At 39.0% G+C, this 18,857-nt stretch overlaps 1 protein-coding gene across 2 annotated transcripts in view; it reads right to left on the bottom strand.

The window, feature by feature from the left end:
- Positions 1-15,565, bottom strand: part of uggt1 (UDP-glucose glycoprotein glucosyltransferase 1) — a 32,063-nt gene extending 16,498 nt beyond the window's left edge. Inside the window, exons 1-15 of one of the 2 annotated variants that reach the window (XM_083924982.1) lie at positions 15,532-15,565; positions 10,489-10,627; positions 10,019-10,098; positions 9,561-9,691; positions 9,338-9,450; positions 9,071-9,245; positions 7,915-8,011; positions 7,739-7,817; positions 7,390-7,490; positions 4,310-4,409; positions 4,143-4,203; positions 1,952-2,043; positions 956-1,106; positions 511-630; positions 335-420 (exon numbers count right to left, since the gene is read on the bottom strand). In XM_083924982.1, coding sequence (XP_083781108.1) covers positions 335-420; positions 511-630; positions 956-1,106; positions 1,952-2,043; positions 4,143-4,203; positions 4,310-4,409; positions 7,390-7,490; positions 7,739-7,817; positions 7,915-8,011; positions 9,071-9,245; positions 9,338-9,450; positions 9,561-9,691; positions 10,019-10,098; positions 10,489-10,627; positions 15,532-15,562 — 1,556 coding nt within the window. In that variant the 5' untranslated portion in view covers positions 15,563-15,565. The other variant, XM_083924983.1, reaches the window with a different exon arrangement.
- Between the last annotated feature and the right edge of the window lie 3,292 nt (positions 15,566-18,857).

The following is an 18,857-nucleotide window of genomic DNA, read 5'->3' as shown; positions in this document are numbered from 1 at the left end:
AACTGACCATCCCAAGACGCTACATGCAGAGAAAGAGGTATCAAAGATCCTCTCAAACCTGCCTGATGAGACTTCTGAATTAAAATGGATTTGAACTACATGTCTCAAATGACTGCTTCTGCTTGATAGTGCTTTTTTAATTTTGCTGTAACTGTGAAGCAATAAAAACAGTTTCCTTCAATATCCTTATACTGATGTAACTCATATTTACAAGAAGATACATTTAATGTCCAATATGTAAGCAATCTATCTCGAAAAAAAAAAGCCACTAAAATATTCTTGTCTAGTCTCTGGTGAGTTTAGAGTCTAGCACATCCCTGATGACTCAACAAACCTGAGTGGGATGTTGTTAGCGTAAAACATCTCTGCAACACTCAGTAGCTCAACAGCGTTCTCCTGAGATGGATCCAGAATGATCACCTGCAACACACACACAAATTATAGTAATTTTCAAAAGGATTTAGATCCATTAGGATTAAAAAGACGTTGATTAATCAGGTATGAACGAACCAGGTTGTGGAAGTTCTTGCGGATCTGCCTGATGACTCCGGGGAAGGTCGGTCTGAGCAGCTCCTGCACGTTGTAAGGCCAAGAGCTATACCTGTGGTCTGTCTCCAAGTTGTTAATCCACTGAAAGAAAAAAGAAAAATTTAAGCGCAAATGTTTGAAAGGAGCAACCGGAGTCCAACAGTTTACCGTCTATAAAAAAAATATTTTATTACTGTTGGCTGAAAAATAGGGCTTCAACTAACTTATGTTCATTGTCTATTGTCTAGTTACGTGATTTAGTGTTTGGTCTATGTAATGTCAGAAAATAGTAAAAATGTCCAGCACAAGTTCAAGAAAGCTTAAGTTGATGTCTTCAAATTTTTTTTTGTTTTGTCCAACCAAGAGTCTATAACACAAAGGTGTTCAGTTTAGTGCTTTTGGATGATGTTGGAGATGATTTTCTTACGCTGATGGCGGTGTTGCGGATATCTACAGCGTAGTCGGAGTCAGAGGGCTGGACGTTGAGCTTCAGGATGTCGTGGATGTAGGGCGTGTCAATGTGCAGCGAGCGCAGACCCTCCATCACCCTCGCCTCACTGCGCAGCACCTCAAACACACTGCAGGGGACAGAAGTCAGAGTGTAGTCATCTACAGTGCCACCATGACTGCTGACATCGGACTATGTGGACAATTAGTGTACAACTAGGGCTCATTATTTTTATTTCTAATAGAAAAAAATCTAGAATAGGGATTATTTTGCATATTGAAAATCTGTATTTGAAATCTGATTATAAAAAAATGCCATTTGAAAACATACACTTTGTAATTAAACTCTTTTAGAGCTGAAACAATGAACTCACTTGTGCATTTAGGGAACTGAATGACAATAATCACTATTTTCAAAACATTTTCTGGTGCATAAACAGCAGCTCATTTTGAATTATTTCCTCAACATTTCTGTACCTGGCAGATTGCAAGGCAACGTTTTTTAAATTTTAATTGTATCAGTATCTTCCTGCAGCAGTGAAATACTACTAACAACTCAGGTTATAATGAATCTGAACTGCTGTTTAAAAAAAATAAAACATGCATATATTTTGGTCAGTCAGTAAAAACTAAAAACATTGCCTTATGTACACCTAATGTTTATTTATAGTCTGTTGGTGTGTTTGCATGTGTGTATTAAATATAAGAATTCAATTCTAACAGGCAATACAGTAATAAATATTTGATCATGTATCATACACAGTATAATATTAGTATATTGGTAGTATATCAGCATGAGAATGTTACACATTTTAAATGTAAGTTACTATAAGTGTATCAGTTTCAAAAGGTTGTTGAAATACAAATAAGTTTGAAACAGATCAAAGGAGATGTATGATAAACTTAATGATAATATACTGTATATTAAATATATATATATATATGTGTGTGTGTGTGTGTGTGTGTGTGTGTGTACCTGAAGATGTCTTGTGTGTCCAGATCTATATGCAGCCCGTTGATGAACAGGGCTGAATCCCCCGGCTGCAGGCCCAGAGTTCCTTTGAAAAACTACACAGGCAGAAACATCAACATGACTAAACATCCTGTTCACATCAAACCCTGAAAACTCCCCATTCAACTTCAACTGAGCAGATCACTGCGCTATGTAGCAGGAAACGTCAAAGCTGGCCATCGCACAGTTAATTATAGTGTAGAACTTGAGGCAACACAAAGCTGTAACTGTAAGGAACGCCTATACCTCCAAACAAGCTCTGACAGCTCTGTTTAAAGTCAGTCTGTTTAGAGCAATCAAAGCCCACACTAAACAAATCTAATTATTAGAGAAATGGTCTGTGCACGATCGTGAGAGCTTGAGTGTTTGTGTGTCTGCACATGCGAAGGGAAAGCTCAAAGACGTTCTGGAGCCGTCAAATCTCATTACGGAAAGTCAAAGATGTCAAATTAATCATACTACAGACACTGCAATTACAACAAGACATGATTAATACAAATATTGTGCATCCCACTTAAACAGTGCTTCTGTGTGTGTGTGTGTGTGTGTGTGTGTGTGTGTGTGTGTGTGTGTGTGTGTGTGTGTGTGTGTGTGTGTGTGTGTGTGTGTGAGAGAGAGAGAGAGAGAGAGAGAGAGAGAGAGAGGGAGACAAATGTCTGTATGCAAGTGCATGTGTCCAAACTACTTCAATCAATAATCGTTTCTCGCTGCAGGACTCAGCGCGCCTGCCGAATGAATCCCTGATTCAGTAATTAGGACGTTTGCTGCTCACCCCCACCACCAACCCAGACTCCTGTCGGCGCGCTTAAAGATAATGTGAGCACAGCTTGAGGAGGCGGGGAGGGAGGAGTGAACAAATATTTGACAAGAAAAAGGAGTGATTATCTATCCCATTAGCAGGGTAAAGCCAAACACATTGTCAGAAAAACTGAATGCTTCTTAGCTCAAATGTTGTTCACAGTTTATCACATAATAAAAAGGTGAGAAACAAAAAGAAAAACAGGAAGGGCAGCTCTCATTTTGAGATATTTCCCCAAAGAAGGCTACGAGGTAGAGTGGTTGTGGTTGTGGATGTATGCAATAATACTATCTGAGGTCTTCTTTATTTTTCTCCTTTATTGGATTCGATTGGTAAACAGCTAAACCTTAATTATCCCTGACCACTGGACAATACAGTCAGCAGGAAGGAGAAAGTACCGGCATGCAGCTGGATTAAGACAAGACAGAGGAATACAGAGGACCAAGATGTCGAGTAACTAGCCAGGTTTCTATTGAAACGCAGTGCCATTTTTAAACAAATTCATAGAAAATCAGCAAAAAAAGGCTAATTCAATTTTTGACCCATTTTATCTAGATTTGTGACACTGTCAACAAATTCCACAAAAGGCCAAAAACAACAATGTATTGATCCTATTAACAAGTGTCGTGTTGTCTATTAAAAACTATTAAAAACAATGAGCTACCGTGACTATCTTTAAATGCAAAAAATATTAACTTTTTTGTTTTTTTACCTTATAATAAGACAATAAGCTGTTGAAAACGTCTACATGCAGCCGTGCAAATCAGGTTGTTTTTTAAAGTTTTCATTGACCCCCTTTACATGCATGATAATATTCCATTATTATAACAGATATAAAAATGTTACATATTTGATACAGGTAATAGCAAAAGCATATTGTGTTTGGATATTCCTTATTAGGCCTTATTCCAAAAATAACATTTTCTGAGTAAGATGTGTGCGATATGCCGATATTATTTGTGTTTAAGAAACATTCTTTGAAAACGTGTGCAAGTCAGCTCTGGGGGTTACTATGGTTGCTGTACTCAAACCAATTAGCCAAAAGTTTGCAAGCCTGAGGTAGAGCACGCACGCACGCACGCACACACACACACGCACGCACGCACGCACTACACACAACAGATGAAAATAAGTTCCCAGAAAATACACAATCTACGTTTAAATCTCTGTTTGAATGATGTCTGATAAAAACTTCCGCTGTTTAGGTAATAATAATTTGGTTTTTATCTTTTCATGGAATTTATTGATATAAGAAAAATATGGAATAAAGCCAGGCTCATCCCATTATGAGAGTCTGTTTTCATTGTATTATAAAATACGTAGACGAAAAATAGATAACTCGACAAACCAACATACCTTTTGGTTCTCGCCGATCTCTTTGCGGATCTCAGAGTTGACCACTGTTTTAGTGATGGACCTGTGGAGGACAGACTGAAATGTGAACCTGCAGACTTATTTATGTCTGTGTAAAACCAAAACTTCTTACTGTAGCTACTGTTTGTGAGTGTGTGTTTCTTCTTTACCTGGCTTTGGTGGGGAAGTTCTGACTGAGGTCTTTCATAACGGTGAGGGCATCAACTGCGGGAGCAGCAAGAATGCGAGCTGCTGTCTGGAAACTCAGATCTATAAAAGAAAAGGTGGGTGTACAGGTAGGTAGCAAGGAGGGCAAAACAATGGGAATGAGATGAGTGGACAACAGCAGAGAGGAGTGCACACACACAGAAGAGGGTACAGAGAAAGAGAAACACAGAAAGAGAGAAAGTTTAAATTAAATAGAAGCTGTATGAGCAATCATCTGTATTCTAAACTCACAAAGAGTGCTAGTTTCTGAAGCATAAAGTTTATTACAATTCATCCTGAGGGGAACCTGTCTATCTGTACTAAACCAAACTACAATCCATCTAATGGCTGTTTGAGACACAATGAATGTCAACCTCATGGTGAACTGGGAAGGCATTTTAACAGCTTTTTCAACCACTAATATTGCTCAAAATAACGCCAAACCTCTGCATTAGCATGAGAAGAGTCTCTACACATAAATGGAAGATACAACAACGTACTTAGCAAACCCAGAGTTTATTAAAAGCTGGCCCTGGTACCAGCTCCTCTCATAGTAAAGTCCATTCAAGTCGATCACCAAATGCAATCCAAAAGGAAGGAGCCCATTGGTGCTTTGTTTTATGTGCAAGGACTCTTATCATGCTACTGCAGAGGTTTGGGGTTATTTTGAGCAGTATTAATGGTTAAAAAAGCTGTTTTAATGCCTTCACCGTACTGCCCCGAGCTAATCAGTGTTAGCCACGTTCATCTGTTAGCAACTGTTAGCGACTCTACCGGATATTTGCGTTACTAGTTCACACATGGAAAAAAATATTTGATGTATGTTATTGCTGTAAAAGACCATGGGATGATTTTGCGCTGGAATTACCCTTTAAGTCAAGATTGAGAATATGGACTAGAATATATGGACATACGTATAATTTTAGAAGTAAACTAGATCATCAAAGAATCTGGGGTGTTCATTCTCTGTGTGCATTTGTTTATGTTGTACAAAGGGTTTATGAATAGTGGCAAAAAGCAACAATAATAAAAATGAGTGCAGCGAGGACTCTTTCAGTGCAGTGAGGATGGCTATAATGGTGTTGTAGTCTGTGTGATTATTAGTCCCTGAGGTCTCCCTATCTTTGTAAACAGGCAGAGCTAATGAGCCCCAGTGGGGTTAGAAGATAAAGACAGACATGACATGTCTAACAGTCGAACTCGCACACACTCTCTTTCTCCCTCATCCCCTCATATCCTTTATTCACCACAATCAAAGCAGTCTCCCATCCTGCCATAGACATTTGCATGCAAAACAAATGTAAACCAGGACGTTGCATGAGATAAAAACACCATTCAAAACACAAACAATTACATCTGTGAGAGGGTGTTCAAAAACGTAATTGAATAAATGATGTAGCACTAATCAATAATGTTTTTATTATTATTACTGCAGCAGACAGTGCTCTCATGCCTTTACGATGTTAATGCTCAAATGTATCAGGAGGACGCTGATCGACCGCAGCCACTGATTACAGAACGACACAGATACATTTTCCACTGCCAGTTTGATTCACTGATATGATCTCATGTTAAGGCAACAGAAGCCAATATTCATTTCTGGTTATTAATTAATGATGAGTGCAAACAAAGAGAAATCCGAGCTTAACACGCACAGAAAAGTCCTGCAATTCAGAGTTTAATTTATAACTCTTAAATTAGCAGAAAACTAAAGCTAAATTGTGCCTTTATGTTTCCTTCTAAACCAGCAGGACCATGTTTTTGATCCTTTTAATGAGTTAGCCTTTTCCAAAAATAAATTTTAAGGACGTTAAAATGCAGTTATTAGTTAGTCTGACAGTATGAAAGATACATTCTGCATAAGATCGCTGCAGCTCTTAATTGAAACTGTGTAAGGTTTACACTGGATAAATTATTCAAATAGCTTTTATAGACTTTCGTTTATGTCATCATGTCTTTTTATTTATTTTAAGTCTTTTTACTTTATTTTTATATTATATATATTATATAATACTCATTTTTGTTAATGTTCGTTAAAAGGGTCCTGTCGTTTTTCTTTCTTTGTTGTCGTGTAAATATGTAGATGTGTATGGTTTTGCCTTTGCTTCATCCGTCAAAGCACGTTGTAAACTTTAGTTTTTGCTATAAATTAAGTTATTACTTACTGGCATGACCATAACGAAATACAGTATCGCTAATATCTATAAATAAATGCTGTGCATCATCGAATACACATTGCACATACTTAAAGTGAGACAATGTAGCTCCTGAAAGAGGAAAGAACACATTATTTCTCTCACAAATGAGAAGTCGATTTCATAATCAATAAAACACAGCCTTGCAAAAATCAATACACTCAGTCTTGCATTTTATACCTTACTCAAGTAATAATAAAGAAGTATTATCAGCAAAATAGTTTTCAAATACTTGATATAAAAGTACTCATGCTGATGTGTTGTATTTACAATTATGAGTATTGGATTATTAAGCAGTAATAATTAAAATAGTTCGTCAAAGAGGAGCTTTTATTCAAATTAAGTTCTGCGGGTTTAAACAACATTTGAGGTTTCAGCGAGGAATCTGTAAAAATGTTCCCCAAGAACACTGAAAATGTAATTGTAACAACAGGGTCAAGAATCAGTTCATTCGATTTTGAAGGGGATAAATATCTGAGATTGCTGCTTTAGATAATTATCTTTTGTCAACTGTGGCTATCAAACTAACGGCCGGAGAGCTCAGTCCGAGTCCTGAGGGTGTATTTAAAGGATCGGAAAAATCGATGCCCTCAAAATGTGACAGGAATGATGCCTGCAGGCGTTAACAGTAAGCTGAGGAAGTGTTTAGCTTTGGTGCTCAGATGGCCACTTTTTATTTTCATTAACCCGTCAAAGCATTGGCTCTGTCTGTTTTTCATATTTGTTTCGCTCTGCTGTCAAGAGGCAATATAACTGATAACGGATGCAATACCAATAGGCAAGAACACATACAGGAGTATTTGGACTTACATATCCAATCATGTTACACAGGGAAGCAGAAGACCCACCTTGCATTTGCCAGACTTTCAGAGGTGCCATTTCATTGGTGCTTTCCACCAAATGTTTCCTCAACTCCTTTAACTGCTCTTTTAGCTCTGGGTAGACGGTCCTGGTGAGAAGACGACAGAAAAAGCAGCCAGAGTGAGTAAGTGCATCTGCTAAAAGTCCTAATTGCTAATTGAGGGTAAGCTGTCGGATTCATGTATTGATTTGTTTATTTTCAGGTGAGTTTATCAGACATAAAGAGTTATAGTCAGCACTTTGAGTGGAAGAAAAGGGCTGGTGGGAGCATGGTGCGGTTCCTGGAGCTAATCCAAGCTTTGAGTTTTTATCATGGTCTGACGCAGAGGCACTCACTTCAGTTTGCCAAAAAGGAATCCCTGGACCTCATCCACTGGATCATTCTCTCCGATCATCGTAGCATTCACCTCCGCCCCTGAAACCACAATTAATTAACTTGTTATTCAAATGAGGACTTCTCCAGGATTACACAATTGTGGGTATGTCTGTATCAATACTGTGTGTGTGTGTACCTTGAACTTGTGTGTCATCCTTTGCCTTATACTCCTGGCTTTTGATTGCCAGCTCCACTCCATACCCGGACAGATAGACTTTCTTTTCGCTTGCATTCTGGAGGGATCACAGATTCGATTTTCTTTCATTCTTAAAACTATAACTGACAGCTTACATAATCTTTTTTGTAACTTTTCTTCAGTGGAGTAAAGCTTAAAAAACTGTCAAATTCTAGTCGCTGGATGATCGATCGGTGCATCTCTAGCAAAACTCTAGTTTGCCCAAGTGGCTTCTGCTGTTATAAAAGACACTATTAATTTCATTGTATTCATTTTCATGTCTGTTGTAAAGAATCTTACTTGCATCACAAACATGTGCTTGTTTGTTACTTTGACAGCTCTCAAGTACAGACAACCTGTGTATCATGTGAGGGAAGAAGTAATCCAACGTTAACCTCACATGATTAATTAGAGAAGCACATTTCCTTCATGGTGAAAATGAGGAGCCCAAAATGAGACTGCATTCTTTTTAAGATGAAGAAAACTGAAAACACGAGTGCTTTTTAATCAATGACCTGCTTCATGTTGACTAACAGGGCTCCACGTATGGCTCATCTTCTTTTTCCCCCTCCTCTTTAACACATGCTGTTAACTGTTTAGTCCAACATCCTCAACTCACACTAAGCTACAGTGATCCTTCAGTACTATTCCTTCAACCAAAAATAAATGCAATGCTGCTTGCACGCACAGACAATGCATATTTTAATGATAGGTCTGATGCGACACACTTAGAAACACCAAGAAAAGCTAAGTGCACCTTGTATCACATGTTTCCAAAAAGGGCGAATTGTTTCATTGCTGACTGCGGGCACAATGAGTAGAAGGAGCAGGCTTATTACTGCCAGGTGTAAACGCAAATGCATGGAATGATTGTCATTATCCAGATACAGATCACATGTTAATAGGTGCAAATGCAACCTTAGTCTGCAGGCATGTTGTGTGGAAGGTAAGCCATGTTTTTAATGTTTCATTGCGTTACAATATCCAAAAATGATATGGTTTAATGTATATATTTATATATTCTGCTACCCGCTAGCTTTAACTGCAGTTGCGTCACATTGTACTGTGAACTGCATTCGCCATTTAAAGTTGTTATAAGAGTGTGAGAAACACCTACAGCCACGTAATGACGGAGCACGTAAGTCGCCAGGCCTTCGTGGACTTTGGATGATATGACTTGGTGAAGCCTCTGGAAATCTGGTGTCCCAAACTCGCCGTACAGAATGACGACCGGAGCATCTGGATTTGACCCTGGGTATCTGTGATCGCCTTTGAAAAGGTATGGCTTTGGCCTGAAAGAGACAGCAAAGTCAGTTATAAGAGCAGTCGTTATTTTACTGGTTTACCACCCTCATGTCTGAACTGTATGTGCGTCTTGAATTACCTCTCTGGTGCTGTTTTCAGCAGCGCTGCTAAACTTTCCTCATCACACGTCTTTTCTCCATGGACGCTGAAAAATGCTGAGCAGCCAGAGGGAGGGGGTTCATTGGACGCTATCTAAAAAAAAAAAAGAGGAACAGCAGGATCTTTCACACATTGAAGAGAATATGACACTCACATGCATGCCCAAGACATCAAACACAAACATTAAATCATCCTCCACATACCTGTTGGAAGGAGTATACTGTTGCAGAGTAGGCTCTCAGGGAGAGGGCAAACTTGAGCATGTTCATCTGGACAGAGCTGAGCAAGGCACTGGCTTTCTTCACAATCAGGTCATAGTAGGCCTGATCTGTGTCTGCATCGGGATAATAAGCACAAACAGAAGTAATGTGTCAATATTGTGTTCCTTGACACGTTTTCTCTCACCCTATTTAACGCTTTTTATCTCTGCCGCAGTTTTGGTCTCACTGTTTTAACACAGGCAAAGAGACACGAATGAGCAGAACAAAAATGGTTTGCAGCTCTGTTTTATCACGTTATTGCTTGCATAAGTGTTTGGCCTAAACACTGACACTGCAATTGCTTCCAAGAGGCTCTCATACACATCATTAATTCAGCTGCTCCCAGCACAGAGACTAAAAGTAAAAACGGGTCTAGAGTGGCTGCAGCAGCTTTACTTTACCATCATGCTCTCCTTCTATGTTCTGATTAGCCTCCACAAAGTCCCAGAACTTCTCCTGGCTCTCCTCTGCCAGAAACTCACTGAGGAAGAAAAGGAAGATGAATGTAGCAGGTTCATAAGACATGCAGTTATGTATGACGCACTTTGTGCATACTAAGATTATAAATTGTCAAACATCTAGATTTGGATCAATAATGAAAATCTCAATAAAAATGTTTTATTTTGCTCCTTAAAGTCAGAGCACAGGGTCAGATCCAGCCCACAGTACTGCATCTCAAGCTTTTAAGTATTCAGCATCTTGCTCAAGGACACACCAGTGAGACATAAGTTTAAAATCACTTAGAGGACAGCCTCAGTAATGACCCTACAAGCCCTCAGGACATTGATTTATCTATTATCTGCTTCCGAAATGTAATGTCAGATGTAATGCGGGGAAATGGCTGCTACTGCTGAGCAGTGCAGTGTCGTACCTCGCCTCCAGCAGCAGAGGGGTATCTGCCCATTTGGTTGTGAGGGTGGTGGTGACAGCCTTGGAGTCTGCACCCCCGGATACTGCAGAGAGCAGCGACAGCAGCAGGACCCACAGAAGCCACATCCTCAAGCCCACGCCTGAGAGAGTGAAAAGAGAGAAAGAGTGGAGGGACGAGGGAGTGGTGGCAAATGAGTTGGAGATTCATAGGAATGACAGAATTATCCAAGGAAGAATATGTGTAACAGAACCCGAGAGGAAAGTTCAGGCCTTGTGGTTTTGTTTTTACATTACATTTTACATTACCACTCAGTTCAATGCGCTTGACAAACAAGACTCCAACTGGCAACCTTCCAGTCACAAGCTTTTCCCACCTTTTAGCTCCATTACCCCAGAATACAATAGTGCACACATTCAGCTCTTGGCTGGGTTGTTTCTGCAGAATAATAGCGGCGTATAATGTGTAAAGATATACTCGGAACCCAAATGCTGGTTAAAATAAATTTTGAGCAGTGCTTTTCAACAGCAGTGTGCAGGATTGTCTTTGATCATCCAGCTCTATTGTTCAACTCCTGCATGCCTACACCACTTAGTCTGCTAATTCTACTATTGTCTTAATCTGATTACTCTGTATTGCTGTCTGAAAATATTCCTTTTTTTTTGTTTTTTCCTATAATTTCATTTGGAACCTGTGACGGAAATTACAATTTACATGTTTTGGGTTTTAAAACACTGGACATAACACATTCTTTATCTCCTCGTGATGAAGAAGTTCTCTATCTGGGCATGCAATGTTCAGCCCTGTATATCTTGTGAGATACTTCCCTTTATCATGTGATACAAGTATGACGAAGTTTATGATATAAATGTGACTAATGATACTGCCTTATCTTGTATCTCGTGTGTTCATGTTATGTATAAAATGAGAACTGCCCTCAGCTCTGGTTCTGTCTCTCCAGCAGCCTGTGTTTGTGTGCGTGGAGTCCTTTTCTGCAGAAAATGCTTTGAGAAATAAAACCATGGAGAGAAGCAAAAACTTGTTTGGGGTCTAATCTTTGTTGACGGACTTCTCCCATAAAAAAAGTTGTTCATTTCTCACTAAAGTTCTTAATAAAATGAGAAAATATTCAGCGCTTTGTATTTGTCACGTATTTAATTCACACAGGACTATACAACAATATATTTTACCATCTAGTTATTTCATATATAGACTATGTATTTATTGAATTACCAGAAAAAATGTTATATCATGATTGATATCATTATCTATCTGAAATCACCTATATCAGGATAGAAGATTTTGGCCCTATCACGCAGCCCTGAACTAGCAGTTAGGTAAGAATGAACCTGGAGTTAGGTACAGTATAGTTTACTATGGCTGCAACTAAAGATTACTTTCACAATCCATTGCCATCACGCTACTGATTAGTTTGTCAATGAATCGTGTGATCCATAAATCAACAGAAAACAATGAAAAATGAACAACATAAGAATAGAGCCTAAGTTGACATCATTTAAGTCTAAATCCCAAAGTAAATCAGTTTGCAACTATGTTTAGACAAGGTAAAGCTAACGACTATCTGACTAATCCTGACTTGCAGCTCTATAGTTTGTGGTGTGCACTGCACTTAATGAAAACTGTGAGGCGACAGGGTGAATACACAGAGGGCAGGAGGTGGAGGGGCAACAGCCACAGTGGGGCAAAATATCGATACAGCAGTATATCGTATTTCTTCCTCTTGCGATACATTATTGATACACTGCTGCCAAAGAGATATATTTATTGAAGAAAGATGTGTTTTTTGTATTCATATATTAGTTTTCTGTAGATGACATATCTCATATATAAGTCATTTTGCACTGGAATGATGGCACACATTGACATGTTTCCACTCTGTGAAACCGACACCACAATGCAGTTAATAAATACAGTTTGCCTCTTAAGGGTTTTTTTATTCTCTTATTAAAGCTAAAGTTGGAACCTTTCTATTTCAAATATGTATTCAATATCTTTCCATATTTGCGGAAACTGTCACTTTATCCTGACAGTACTAGAGAGAAAAAAATGTACCTCTGCCACTCCTAGTGCACTTATGCACTAATGGCATTCGCAAGATTCCACCGTGCCTGAAGGAAAACAGTCAATCAGAGCCGAGGAGTCGCTGACACATGAACTCCGAACAAACTGCCAAAGTAGGCAGAACTGATAAAATATGAATCAAGATTATGTTACTGTGTTGCCTATGTATAACAAGTGTTTTCAGAAACATATTTTGATTTTGTCCTGTAGGTCAGCTGTAGGCGGGGCTTGGTTTTGGCTCAACTTGGTCACAAACTTTCTCATTTTACAGCTAAACATTACACTAAAATAAGTTTCTGAACACACTTTATGCAAGAAAAGGCAATACAGCAAAAAAAATAACATGATTCCAATTTGATTAGTGCTGCCTAGTTTCGGATTTCGGATTTCGTGAACAGTCATTGACACTGCAGCAGAGAGTCCTCGGCTCTGTTTGGTTGTCTAGGTTTGGCGCGGTGGAAACTAGCAGGTGCCATTAGCAGCACACAGAGAGGGCTCTGGAAGCAGACAGGGAGCAGAATGTAGAGGTAGAGCTACATTACTTTTTCACAGATCGTCTGTCTCATTGCGTCGGATAGAGGATATACAGGATATAGTGACAGTTTCTGCAAATATGAAAAAAACTTATGTCTTATAGAAAGTTACCTATTAAAGAGATACTGATTCTATCTTAGATGATTGCCTGGTAATGTATCAAGTATCCCAAAATCACTGTACCGTGACACCACCGTTATCATGGGCAACGTATCGTGCTAGTATCGTGATAGTATCGTGAGTTACTCTGTGATTCCCAAACCTAGTCTGCCCTCCCCCAACAGGTTAATCCGACCATGGATCTTCTAGACCAGGGGTCTTCAACATATTCTAGGCCAAGGACCGCTTAGCTGAAAGAGAGATGAAGCCCCCTATTACAAATATCATATTAAATTAAGTTGCATATTAAATTGGGCCAAACAGCTAGGGCTGCCTAAAGTCTATACAGCTTTTATGTTGCATGCAATACTATGATATTACAATGATCATTATTAACATATTCATCATATGTTAATGTTAAACATACACTTGGAGGGCACATTGAATCCCTCAGCTTAATTTTATCTGTGCAGGGCTACCTCTCCTATAACCCAGTAAGCCTATCAGCAAGGCTTTTTAAATGTATTTATTTATTTTGTCACAAATGTATTCTTTCTAATAATACGTGGCATTCTTGTTAATGTAACTGAGGACTCCCTGGTGGTCCTGGACCCCCTGTTGAAGATCTTTGTTCTAGACCAGTGCCTCTTAAACTTTTTCCATGTCCACCACCTCAGAAAATATCAGTCTCTCTCAAGTACCACCACTAAGTCCAATATTAAAATACAGTAGTGTAGGCCGACACTATTCAGCTACGGACAGGAAGGTTTATTCCTAATCGGAAGATTATTTATTATTGACTGTCTTTAGCCATGGCGTACCCTGTACCCTACATTGTGCAATATGCCTATACTATCTGCACTTCTGTTTTTTGCACTATTTGGACATATTTAATCATATTTGTTCACTCCATATTACATTATTACAAACAAACAAAACAAGAACAACTGCACTATATCATGTGAATATGTATATATGTCTATTTCCATTTCTTCACTTTTTTTAAATTTAACTTTATTGCTTATTTTTGCTATTTTTTATCTTATTTTGTCATATTCTGTTGCTGCTGTGACAAAAGAATTTCCCCGTCTGCAGGACATTAAAGGTTTTCTGATTCTGATGGCCACGCTGTAGGAAGGGGTAGCATTAGAACAGGTTCATCCCTATGTTCCCCGGATGCATAAGCCTATGCCTCCACTGATTTAATTCAGTATTTTGTTGTTTTGGGTCAGAGGGTAGAGTTAGGGTATACATATTTGCCTATTTGCCGTGGAATTCGGCACTGATTGCGGAAAAAATAACATCAGACCCTTTTTAACTGACATGTCAGTGTTTTCATTTTACCTCTGCTTATTCTCTTGCCATCACAGTTTGGCTCATAACTCATGAACGTGGCTATGAAAAATATGACAGGAAATGCTAAACTTAAATTTAGTGTTCTCAACCACTGGTTCTCAAACTGTGCTACTTGTACCACCGGTGGTACTCAAGCTCTCTGTGGTGGTACGCGAAGGAATCATTAATTGCTAAATTAATATAATACTAAAAATACTTGAACTTTTAAGATCTGAAATGTAATTTAAAATAAGTTTACTATTTCCTGTAATGTTTTTGTTTGCTCAAGGGCTAAACTGTGATGGCAGGATAGTAAGCAGAGGTAAAATGAGTGGTTTGAAAACACTGACATGTCAGAGTTGATGCTACCCCTTAATACAGACAACAATAAATAATCTTCTGATTAGGAATAAACCTTCCTGTCCGTAGCTGAATAGTGCTACTGTATTTTAAAATTGGTGGTACTTGAGAGAGGTACGTGGTGTACAAAGTTTGAGAACCATTGTTCTAGACAAAATCTGGATAAAAGATATAAAGTGCGAGTGAGGGCAGGAAACGGAATAGGGTGTTTTGTAGTAGTAAACAAAAAGCTCGGGGATCTCTGTCCAATAGGGAAGTTCAGCGTGGCTCCTCCGTCCAATGAGCGTACAGCTTTTACATCCGGATTGTTTCAATGACAATCCTCAGAGCTGTAAGGTAACGTTACTGTAATTTTTAATATTTTTAAATTCTCGTGGTGTAAACGGCGATAATGTCCGTTGCCTTGACAACCAGAGCCCGTCGACGTTCGGTGAACTTACGGCAAGCTAACGTCACCTGAAAATGAACGTTAGCCAAAAAGGCGCTAACTGTTCCTACACCAAAACAGGGAAACTACACGGGTTTTTACCTGTTTCTGCTCACTCACAGTCCGCTAATGTCGCAGCCTCTAAAACACAACCTCGAATACAGTCGTTTATCGTTTCCTTGCGTAAAAAATGAAGGATATAGCCTCACCGGAGCCGGCTCTGTAGCTTCCTGCATTCATGATCCGCTGGGGAGTGGGAGGGACCAGACACATTAGGTAACCACACTTTCGCCTGTTCTAAATTATTGAAATCCTCCGAGCATTAAACTATTTAACAACACTGAGACGTGACTTTGGTGTTTCACATATATTTTATTGAAAACCTGTCGAAATAGCGATGCATTACATTTGCTTCTTCTTTCTTTTTTTTAATAACCAAATTGCCAACTGAAATCCTGGGTGCACATAAAAGGGAAAATGATACATAAAGTAAATACATAAACAAAGAGAGAGACAAAAACAAAATAATTAAGGCACAAATGGGAGGAAAGGGGTTTAGGTGCGTACATGTACAGCTGACCTATGCCAGACTTGGTTCTGTTCAGAGTCATTTAATGGTATGAGCAGTGGCGGATTAAGGCGGTCTGGGGCCCTAGGCTACTGTTTGTTTGGGCCCCCCACATTATTAATCAGCTTTATCAGAAAAAAACTCCCAGCTAGAGCAGAAAAAGAGTCCGCAACCTTGAAAAATCCTGTCAAATTAGGAATTGTCTTTAGTAGATCTTGGTCCCGGTACTCTTTCAGTCGTTGGGCTTTTCTTTTTCGTGCTCCGCTATCACATTTACTTTCTGACATTTTGCAGCTCTACTGTCTAGTGACAGTGAGTGACGCATCATTTGACAACACAACTGACTTTTTATGAACCCGGCCACGTGATGGCAGCTGATGGAGTACATGTGTCCCATTTCTATCCAATCAGTGACTTTATTTTTTTTTTTTATGTTTCTAAGGGCCCCAATAGGAAGCAATTTTTTTTTCCCCCAGTGAGGTAAATTCAAATTAAATATTATTAAATATTCTTGCCAATCCGGGGCTCCTGCACGGCTGGACATTAATCCGCCTCTGGGTATGAGATGGGTAAAGTCTGAGTTGACTCAATAACAGGAGACAAAGTTTTTCTTCCAGTATTATAGCTAGAGATGCATGATTCATTTTTTTCCCAATCCAATCCGATACCGATACCTGGACTGAGTGTATCGTCCGATATCCGATACTGATCCGATCCTACTGTTGAATGAATGAACTGTATACTTGTGAGTGAAGGCAAAGGCTACCTTGCTTACTCCAGGTAGGGGATGAGTCCTTACCCCAAGTGAAGGAGTTCAAGTACCTCGGGATCATGTTCACGAGTGAGGGGACGATGGAGCGTGAGTTTGGCCGGAGAATCGGAGCAGCAGGGGCGGTGTTGCAGTCGCTCTACCGCACAGTTGTGACGAAAAGAGAGCATCTAGTAAGGATGCCCCCTGGGCGCCTCCCTAGGGAGGTGTTCCAGGCACGTCCAGCTGGGAGGAGGCCTCGGGAAAGACTCAGGACTAGGTGGAGAGATTAGATCTCCACACTGGCCTGGGAATGCCTCGGGATCCCCCAGTTAGAGCTGGTTAATGTGGCCCGGGAAAGGGAAGTTTGGGGTCCCCTGCTAAAGCTGCTGCCCCCGCGACCCAACCCCTGATAAGCGGTTGAAGATGAGATGAGATGAGAGATAAATGTACTCAATATTATTTATTATCAAATAACAAAGTGTACATTAACAGCAAAAAAACCCCAAAACACTTTGATGTAAGGATCAGCTTGAAATCTGGGTAGAGCTGATCTGATACCAGTTTTCCCTCCCAATACCAATTCCGATTCTCGGGCTGTGGGTATCGGCTGATACCGAGCACAGATATTGATACCAGTGTGTTAAAAAACAATGAATGAATTCAGCAAATGGAAGCCATTTATATTTAAATGTACTTTTAAATAGAACAGTATAAAACAGTAGTGCAACAGCAACTTAACTAAAGAATTATTGACAAGAACTACTAAGAATTATTAAACTAATTAATTAAAGATTAAGAACAACCGTGTCAGAGCTAACAGACACTTCTTCTGAAACCTCCTCACCTAGTTTCTTTTCCCATGCTTGTCTGATGGCGTCGGTGGAAGGAGATATCAATTTCTGTGGTTTTTATATGTAAAAGTTATTATCTTTTTGTTTCTTGGGAGTGATTTTAAACAGAAATCCAGTTCGTCTGGTTCTAAAATGATAAAATCTGATAGATGTTGCTTGACATAGTTTCTCACTTGAAGGGAAGAACCGTGACTTAAAATACAAAATAGACTATTACACTCAATAATTAAAAACTGAAGTATGAGGAAACTGAACCTAATATGGCAATTAACTGTACTGCCTAACCCTGCCCTGAAAAAAACCCAACCCAGAATGAAACCATATTAAACATACAAAATTTATAATATTGGTTTTATTTTATTCTCCCCGAGAGAGTGGTGCTACCACACGGAGCATTTGGAGAAAAGAAAGTTTTTCAGCCAATATTTTTTGCTCCTTATCGAGTTGGACTGTGATTTAATCTCATGAAATCACATAATGATATTCCTGCTAAAAATTAGACATTTAATATATCCAAGAATATGAATGTGAGTGGCTGGAAAGACATAAATGTATTACAACAGAGCACATTACTGCATAGTTGTATATCTAACATGTATGCTTGGCAGTGGCCAGTGGTTATTTGTATCAGTTAAATGAAACCCCCACTTTAAACATAATTTACATTGTGCTATCCCAGTGATTCTGGACAGTAAAATCAATATTTACTAACATACACAACTGTCTCCGGCTACAAATCAGAGCATGTGTCACTTTTATGGAGTTGGTCCATTGACACTTCATTAGTGGCAGGCTCCATTGGCGCATGGAAATTAGTTTGAGATATTAAAAGCCATTCTTACAGCCGTGAAACTGAAATGTGCTGTTCTGTTTTTACTGCCTGTGCTGGAGATGTGCACGATTACTGAAGTCATGTCACTGCCATTCATCTAGACATAAAAGTCACATATTATATAATTTATTGAAAGGAAGAGTCCATGGAAAGCAGCACAGTAATTATTTGTGTAGGAGATATGTATTAGCAGGTGTATAAATACATTTGTACGGAGGTATGTGCCCTATATGCTGTGTACATGCAGATATACATACAGATGCTTGTGTGGGTGTATTTTTCCTCTCTTTTCTGTTTAATAGAGAACATGCTCATCATTTTTTTTCTATTCAATTATATAACACAAAAAATACTACATAAATCGCAAAAAATATTTGATAACATATAATTGTTTTTAACTGAATAATATATAAACTTCTTATTTTATAGCTGTATAATTATATGAATACAATTTCAGGGAAGGATTTTCCATTTAAAAGTTGAAAGGTGAGATATAATGGGTTGTATCTGTATACACTGGCGTGCACGGGGGG

This window comes from Echiichthys vipera (assembly GCF_963691815.1).
Source record: "Echiichthys vipera genome assembly, chromosome: 12".
Classification (NCBI taxonomy): domain Eukaryota; kingdom Metazoa; phylum Chordata; class Actinopteri; order Perciformes; family Trachinidae; genus Echiichthys; species Echiichthys vipera.
The sequence above is the reverse complement of the archived record's forward strand: the minus strand, read 5'-3'. Positions and strand labels throughout refer to the sequence as shown.